The sequence below is a fragment of the Sinocyclocheilus anshuiensis genome, unplaced genomic scaffold (genome assembly GCF_001515605.1).
Source record: "Sinocyclocheilus anshuiensis isolate Anshui unplaced genomic scaffold, SAMN03320099.WGS_v1.1 scaffold1733, whole genome shotgun sequence".
NCBI classification, from domain to species: Eukaryota; Metazoa; Chordata; class Actinopteri; order Cypriniformes; family Cyprinidae; genus Sinocyclocheilus; species Sinocyclocheilus anshuiensis.
In genome coordinates, this window is record NW_015540961.1 from 472,005 (window position 1) to 480,476 (window position 8,472).

General features: G+C 35.8%; 1 protein-coding gene across 1 annotated transcript in view; it reads right to left on the reverse strand.

Annotated features, from left to right (window-relative positions):
* Window positions 1–8,472, reverse strand: part of LOC107690043 (sodium-dependent multivitamin transporter-like) — a 22,366-nt gene that overhangs the window by 8,068 nt on the left and 5,826 nt on the right. Inside the window, exons 2-14 of the mRNA XM_016488273.1 lie at window positions 6,100–6,560; window positions 5,245–5,310; window positions 4,841–4,892; window positions 4,649–4,716; window positions 3,512–3,666; window positions 3,231–3,371; window positions 2,952–3,081; window positions 2,273–2,361; window positions 2,046–2,158; window positions 1,842–1,909; window positions 1,611–1,697; window positions 640–812; window positions 255–358 (exon numbers count right to left, since the gene is read on the reverse strand). Of these exons, the coding sequence (XP_016343759.1) occupies window positions 255–358; window positions 640–812; window positions 1,611–1,697; window positions 1,842–1,909; window positions 2,046–2,158; window positions 2,273–2,361; window positions 2,952–3,081; window positions 3,231–3,371; window positions 3,512–3,666; window positions 4,649–4,716; window positions 4,841–4,892; window positions 5,245–5,310; window positions 6,100–6,447 (1,594 nt within the window). The 5' untranslated portion in view covers window positions 6,448–6,560. The remainder of the gene's footprint in view (window positions 1–254; window positions 359–639; window positions 813–1,610; window positions 1,698–1,841; window positions 1,910–2,045; window positions 2,159–2,272; window positions 2,362–2,951; window positions 3,082–3,230; window positions 3,372–3,511; window positions 3,667–4,648; window positions 4,717–4,840; window positions 4,893–5,244; window positions 5,311–6,099; window positions 6,561–8,472) is intronic.

Consider the following 8,472-nt stretch of genomic DNA (forward strand, 5'->3'; position numbering starts at 1 on the left):
TATATATATATTGCTTTTCCTTTTCTCTGAAATTTTACGCAGACGCATTAGCACCCCTTTGCGGACTGCAATTTGAAAACATCTGGACAACTAAGATGAATTCCTTGTGCACTCTAACTTGGACAATAATCTCTAAACTTATTTTAACATTTCACAGATTAAACAACAGATGAGCCATATTCACAAAGGTAGCTTCATCAGCATCAAAAAAAACTTTAAACGTAGAGTGTTTGATTTGTTTGGAAACACTTTACCCGTGAGAAAGCTGACCAGTAGTCCAACCACCACAACAGTGGCAGAATTATGAGCACTGTACCACATGTATGATAAAGAGTACAGAGCCTGAACTCCAGAAGGCCTGAAAATACAAGACGACAGAATAAATGGGCCAGTTTAGTCTGTAATATAGCTATCATTAAGAAAAGGCTTTATGAACTGTCTTACTTTTCAGGCTCAAATTAGACCAATCGTTGTTTTTATGCAACTGCCTTCTGGTTATGACTAATTTGTACGATTAGTCTAAGAAGTTTATGCAACTGTGGCCACAGAAACTAAACAAATTGATTTCTGCTTGGTCTGAAGTAATTAAGCATTTTAGAACAGGGATTTCTTGAGAACTACTTTCTTAAAAATATGCACCTTGGTTTAGATGTGATGAGCGTCGTCATGACAGCTGTTGTCATGTTTCCTACATCAGGTATGACGGTGGCATTTATCACAGGTGGTGCAGATGCAGACATTCGTGAAAGAAAGCTGCCGATACCGATCCAGAAAGCCATGACCAGCCCTGATAGCAGCCCAACCAGAGCACCCTGAAAACACACTCAGTCCATGAAATGAAATCATACCATGAAATTATCTACCGAAGTCCACTGGATGCATTAGTGACAAGATACTTACTAAAAAAAGATATTTACAAAACTTACAAAACTTTTTCTTAAAGGGGTCATATGATGCTATTTCATTTTTTCCTTTCTCTTTGGATGGAGTGTTACAAGCTCTTGGTGCATAAAGAAGATCTGTAAAGTTGCAAAGACTAAAGTCTCAAATCCAAAGAGATATTCTTTATAAAAGTTAAGAGTCAGCCACACCACACCTCGCTTTTTCAGACCGATGAGCTTTGTAAAAATCGACGCGTTTCAGAAGGCGGGGCATAGAGGAGAAACAATAATGTACAGTATGTGGAAAATAATGTGTTTTTTTAACTTTAAACCGCATAAACACATTTCATTACACCAAATACACAAAATAATGTTCTTTTTAGCAGCATCATATGACCCCTTTAAAAACTAATTAAAACTTTTTATCAGCAAGGATGAATTAAATTGACTAAAAGTGTTTTCTGAAGGATCATGTGACACTGAAGACTTGAGTAATGGCTGCTGAAAATTCAGCTCTGCCATAACAGGAATACATTACATTTTAAAATATATTAGAAGAAAATAGAAGTTATAAAATATTTCATAATATTAGTGCATTTCTAAAATTGACTGTATTTTGATCCAATAAATACAGCCTTGGTGAGCATAAGAGACTTGTGAAACAAAAAAAAATCTGACCCCAATCTTTTGAACAGATGTGTATTTATGTGGATGTTTTGTTTGACTTACAGTGGAATTGGCCCAAGGAAAAAACATCCCGAGACAGAAAAGGCCAAGAAGAGGTCCCCCCACCATCCCAAATATACTGAGTGCTGCCTAAAGATGTTAAACAATAAGGAAAATATACATAGATTGTTGTTAACTGTATGAATACATTACACTAAATTACACTTCAAATTTATCTGCATTTACTTTATTATTATTATTATTATTTTCATGTTAGATAATCATGGACCTCACCTGCAGCACAGAACCCATTAAAGAGGCGATGTACGCCATAGCCAGACACACAAGACCATAGCCAAGTGCTGCGGGGGAATTTAATGACAAAAAGGATTACTATAATGATCCCAAACAGGAACATTACAGTGGACCACTCATAAAGAAATTAATAAGTGAAATAATAAGCTCTGCCTTTCAGACAGTTATTGAAAAATAGCTTACCCAACATTTTCGATAACAAGGTGGCACGGGCCTCTGTCATGGGTGACACGTGAGGTTTGATCAGGTCCTCCATGGTAACTGTTGCCAGGGAGTTGAAGGCAGATGAGATAGTGCTGTAAGATAAATTGGACACCATTTAAAGAAAGAAAATCAGTATCAACAGCTAAAAAAAAAAAAATTTTTTAATTGTAATAGGAGGAACTGTCATCACAACATCTGGTTGATACCTAAGAGCTCCACTAAACAGGCAGGCGACAAAAAGTCCTGGCAAACCAGGAAGATCTTGCAACACATCCATTACAAAGTACAGCACCATCTGCAGAAGGAGAGAGATGTGGAAAGTGACTTCCCCATAATAACTGTCAAATCAGCATCAATTCAGCAATGGTGTGATGATCTTGACATCAAAGGATAACAAGAAATAAACAAAACGATAGGCTGTCGCGTAAAAATAAACAATCATATCATATATATATATATATATATGGGTTTAGGGTCGGTAAGAGTTTGCATGTATTTTATCGAAAATATTGAAAGATATTGTGAAATATTACTATAATTTGATGCAAATCTGAATTTTCAGCATCATTACTCTAGTCTTCAGTGTCACATGATCCTTCAGAAATCATTCTAATATGATGATTTGGTGCTCAAAAACATTTCTTACTATTACCAATGTTGAAAACAATGCTTAATATTTTTGAGGAAACCATGATACATTTTTTCATTGTTCAGTGATGAAATAGAAAGACCAAAAGCTTCTAAAATAAAAGCTCAAAAGTTCTAAAATGCTGTACATTTATTTGAAACAGTGTCTTTATGTCACTTTTGATCAATCTAATACATCGTTGCTCAATAAAAGTATTAATTTCTATCAAATAAATCATATATTTTTTTGTATCTGACCTGGTCATTACTTTTGACGTAGCCCTGATCCAGCGGGCTCTCCTCCCCATATCGAGCGTACATAACCAGACCCATTAAACAGCCCATTGTGAGCACGATCTGCTGGCATGGGAACACCACATAACAGGACCTGGAGAACAAGACACCCCAAAAAAACACTTCAAAAAAACACCACTTTTGTTGCAGTAATTTAACACAACACAGCAGAAAGAGCACAAATGGTGCATAAAACAACTTCTATAGACTTAACCAGTGTGGAAGAGCTGAGTGTTTTCTTACATGATGGCCTCTTTTTCTGTGCGGGAGCTGAGGTATCTCTGGACCTGAGCCTGATTCACTCCATACAGGGCCAGCATGAGGAAAACCCCCCCCACTCCCAGAGTCCAGAATGTGTGCCTCTCTAAAGGGTCAGGGTTCAGGCTGCCATGGGGACCACAAAACAAAGAATGTGAGCTTCAGTTACAGTTCTGGTATGTGGAAAAGTGTTTGTTAGATAATCTTAACGGAACAGTTTAGATACTCATATATGAAACAAAATGATATAAAATCGCATCACTCACTCAAGGCCTGAGATACGGCTGCCGTTTTGTGCTTTCTTCCATACTTCAGCGATGCCACCTGCCTGATGGGTACCCACTATAATCACTGCCAGCTGCCCCGCAAACATCACGATTGTTTGGAACACATCTGTCCAGATCACCGCTTTCAGACCACCCTAGAGCAGAGAACAGGTGTGTTATAATGTACACTACCTTTCAAAAGTTTGGGAATTTTTTAAAGGGGTCATATGATGCGATTTCAATTTTTCCTTTCTCTTTGGAGTGTTAAAACTCTTGGTGCATAAAGAAGACTAAAGAAGACTAAAGTCTCAAATCCAAAGAGATATTCTTTATAAAAGTTAAGAGTCATTGTATTTACAACACTGTTCCAGAACAGTACACATGCTTGAGGTATTCAGCAAATCACAACACACTGGATAGCTGGCCAATCAGTGTACACCTCGCTTTTCAGAATGATGGGCTTTGTAAAAATCGACGCGTTTCAGAAAGGTGGGGCATAGAGGAGCAACAATAATGTACAGTATGTGGAAAATAATGTGTTTTTTTAACCTTAAACCGCATAAACACATTGCATTACACCAAATACACAACATAATGTTCTTTTTAGCAATGTCATATGACCCCTTTAAATATTTTTGAAAGAAATGCTCACCAAGGCTACATTTATTCGATCAAAAGACAGTAAAACATTTTATATTGTTAAATATTATTACAATTTAGAATAACTGTTTTCTACTTTAATATATTTTAAAATGTAATTTATTCCTATGATGGAAAAGCTGAATGTTCCCTCCATTACTTGTCTTGATCCTTCAGAAATCATTCTAATATACTGATTTGGTTCTCAAGAAACATTTCTTTTTATTATCAACATTGAAAACAGGTGTGCTGCTTAATATTTTAGTGTAAATAATGATTTTGTTTCTGTATTATATGATCAATAGAAATTTCAAAATAACAACATTTACTTGAAAAAGAAATCTTTGTAACATCATAAATGTGTTTTTCTGTCACTTATGATCATTTGAATGCGTCCCTGCTGATTAAAAGTATTCATTTCCTTTTAAAAACTGAAAAGTATTCATTTTCTTTTACTGAACCTATACTTGTGTAAACTGATGCATGGCTCCATCTTACCAATGCTGTATAAAGTGTGCACACCAATCCCATGGCCAGCACTGCCCCCCAAAGGTCAAAACCTGTTACTGTGATCACAAACAAATTCAAATAAACATTTACAAGAGGAAAACCATGAAAAAAAAAAAACTACTGCTCTGATATACATCAACATGCATGTCTTGTTATGCATCAGCCTGCATTATGCATTACCTGCATTAAGTGCAAGTGCTGGAGCATACAGAACAACTCCCATATAGATCACCTGCATAAAAATACATAAATAGACAGATGAAACAGCTGTAACGCTTTTCTGCAAGCACACTAGATTGTTTTAGGACATAATAACTTTTTTCTATGAAATTCCCCGTCTAGTAACAGATAGTTCTGAGAATCATTACACTTTAGATCAACAACGCTGAGTAAAATATTGTCCATGTCAGTAGGGGGGTCAGAATAAGTTTGTAAGTGAAAGTTCAAGTTTTTATACTGACAACAGGGTGTCTTTGTGCCTAACAAAACTGGAGTAAAAGACAGTATTCATTTAGATTATTAGATTATACTCCTAACGGTTTTAATATCCTATTGCACACATTCAGGTGCTAAACACAACTCACCATCTGAAAGATGAAGGTCACAGTGCCACATATCCGAACACTTTTACTAAAACGAAGCTCCAGATACTATAAAGAGGAAAAAGAATGCATTCAGTAGAAATATAAACAGTGTATAACACCATAGAGCAGTTTCTGGAACACTGGGAGGACTGCAATTTACAATTTATTTACAAATGATTACAATTTACAATTTAAAAATACAACAATTTTTAAGATCAGGGATCAGTTATAGGTCAGTAATTTTTGTCAATTTTGTAAATTTGGTAAAAAAAAAAAAAAAGGAAAACAAATCAAGGGTGCATTAAATTGTTCAAAAATGATAGTAAAGACTTTAAAAAAAAACTTTTGAACGATACTGTGCATCTTATTTACTAAGACATTTACTCATAAAATTTTATATTTTGAGCTCTGGAATGCTTGATTCTGATTGGTTAGAATTCTGCTATCAAATATTTCTGTATGATGTTGGGGTTTCTTTTGCTATAATGACCGACTGACTGTTCATTATCCTTATTATAAAACAGTGGGGTCCTAAGGTCTGAGACAATAGTGCTTCCATTTTGCACTTTTAAATATGAAACCTTGTGGGACAATTTACAGGGTTCCCACCCTTTTTGAATGAATATCCATGTTTTTTTTCCCCATGAACTTTCTAGTTGTTTAATGATTACTGAATAAGGATTTTTTTTCTTAAATTCTTAAAATTCAGACTAATTCACCAATGAATCATTCACTGACTGATTTGTGAACCGGTTCGACTGATTCATTAAAAAAAGAACCAACTCCAGTTCCCGAACAGTGACACAGACTTCAGTCTCTCAAACAAACAAATATAGTGAATTTCTGAAGTGCTACCTGATATGTGCTGCTAAGGTGGAGCCGATAGAAAACTGGTATGAAAATGTGCGCAGGGATGAGCAGGCCCAGGAAATAGGAGCAACCCAGGAACCAGTACTGCGTGCCATGTGTGTAAATCTCAGCTGGGGCACCCAGGATGGCCACCGCTGATTGAAAGGTGGCCAGCAGAGAAAGGGACACTGGAAGGCAGCGCATGCTGCGGTCGGCCAGCAGGAACTCCTGTGTGGTCCTCTGACAACCCCCTGAGAAGGCATAGTAAAGGCCGATTCCTGCGGAGGCTACTAGCAGCACGACGAAGATCACGTAATCCACCGTGCTGAAGTGCATTTGGACTACGTCCCCCATGATGCCGTGAGGTGTGGGGAGGAGCACACAGAGTGATGTGGCCCCTGGATTATCAGTGAAGGGTCAGTGGAGTGTTGACCATTTGGTCATCATAAAGGATTGCAGGCGACGTGCTAGAGAAATTAAAAGACAAAAATGCAAACAGAATATCCAAATTATAATTACCGATTGTCTAGATTTACAGCTGTTCAAAATTAGCAGTAAGGAAACATTTACACTAATGCATTGTGCAATATGTTCAAAACAACTCAAAAAAGAAGATATTTTAAATCACAATTTGGCACTTTTATACACCTAAAAATAAAGTAACTTAAAGTCACAATCAAACCAAAGTAGCAACATACTTTATCTTCCATATTGTGACATACATCTGAGTGTAATGGATTATGAAAAAAAAATATGATAAAATATCAAAATTCTATGTATCGGTTATTGATTGGATTTTGAGATGTGGACTTTGCACTCAAAAATAAACGCCAGCTTGCAGTCAGTTGTGGAGGGGCGGGATTTAAGTGGATAAAATGAATGTCATAAGAAAGAAGTGTGTTGTTCTCACGGGAAGATCAAGTTATGACATCTTGATTAAACATTAAGAAGTCAAAAACAAATGAGACATATACATGGATCAATTTACTATAAGATCTATAACATGTATTATGTATAGGTTAAATTTTCATTTCATGCCATTGCCAACTATAAACTGTTTTTTGTTTTGTTAATTCGTAAATCATATTGCAACAAAACCATTTTTACAATATCTCTGTGTTGCACAGAAGAATGAAAATCATATGGGTATGGAGTGATAATCTTGTCAATGGTATTAGTGACAAAATGTTTTTAATATTGTCACAATAATGAAGAAGAGAACCTTCATGGCAAGAATTAAGGTATTTAATAATGAATTAAGAGATTTTTCAGCTATATCATAATTCAAATACATGTGAACTTTTTGTAACACAGTTATTTTGTAATATCAGTAGAATTTCTAGAACTACTGCTGTAAAAATGTCACTAGAGTTAAAGCTACAAGCACTGCTGGCTCACCTCATTTGACTAAATCTCTACATTACATTTTCTGAGCGCTAGTAGGTGGCCTTAGGACATAGCATGCAGATTCAACATGAAAACCATCAAAAAAGGTTTAATTAAAAAAAAAAAAAACTCATCTAATCATCAGATTCATTTGATTGTTTTGGTTTCTATATTTTATGCCACTCTACCTCCACGTATCCAAGTAAATAGATTAAATAATTTAAAAGTGATGTAGTCTTGTTCTCGCTATTCTGTGAAGTTCCACAACAAAATAGCCTGTTTATCAATCACACTGGGCACTGGTTTTGTGAGACATGACGTAATGCAGCTTATTCAATGAGTCATCATATGACTTAGAAATCTCTTTTTAATTTAATATTGTGCCTCTAAAGCTTCACGTCTTCCAAACCAGCTTACAAACAACTATTCTAACATAATCTGACATTCTGTAGGGTTCAAGCTTATGCACAGAAACGTGTTGAATGCAAAAAGTACTGTGGGTCAGTGTATTTAGACCAGAGGAGTCGGACATGATTCAATGAAAAATCTAATACGGGCCACTGAGAGGATGATGCTGATGAAACAGCAAGCCACACTATTATCACATACTATAGCTTTACTCCATCTGAAAACGTGCGCAGTAAACTTATGAACATTGATAAATTTGAAGTCATTAGACTGCCTTATAGATTGCAAGAATGCATTGAACAAAAGTCTTTCAAAAACATTAAAAGATCTTACCGACCCCAAACAGTATAGTGTATGTAAAGGGACTGTCATTTCAGACATATTTCACTTTAATTCATGTTCACACATTTAGTAGCAGACAAGTTACATAACACCCTGTAAAATGGTTAAAGGTCAAACATCATACTAAACCTTCTTGCAACTGTGTGAGTTTGCTAATTGTCATTTATTGACTACACTTGCAATATCTGTAAATTAGTTGCATACAATGGACACAATTTACTGCACACAATCCTGTCCTGTCCA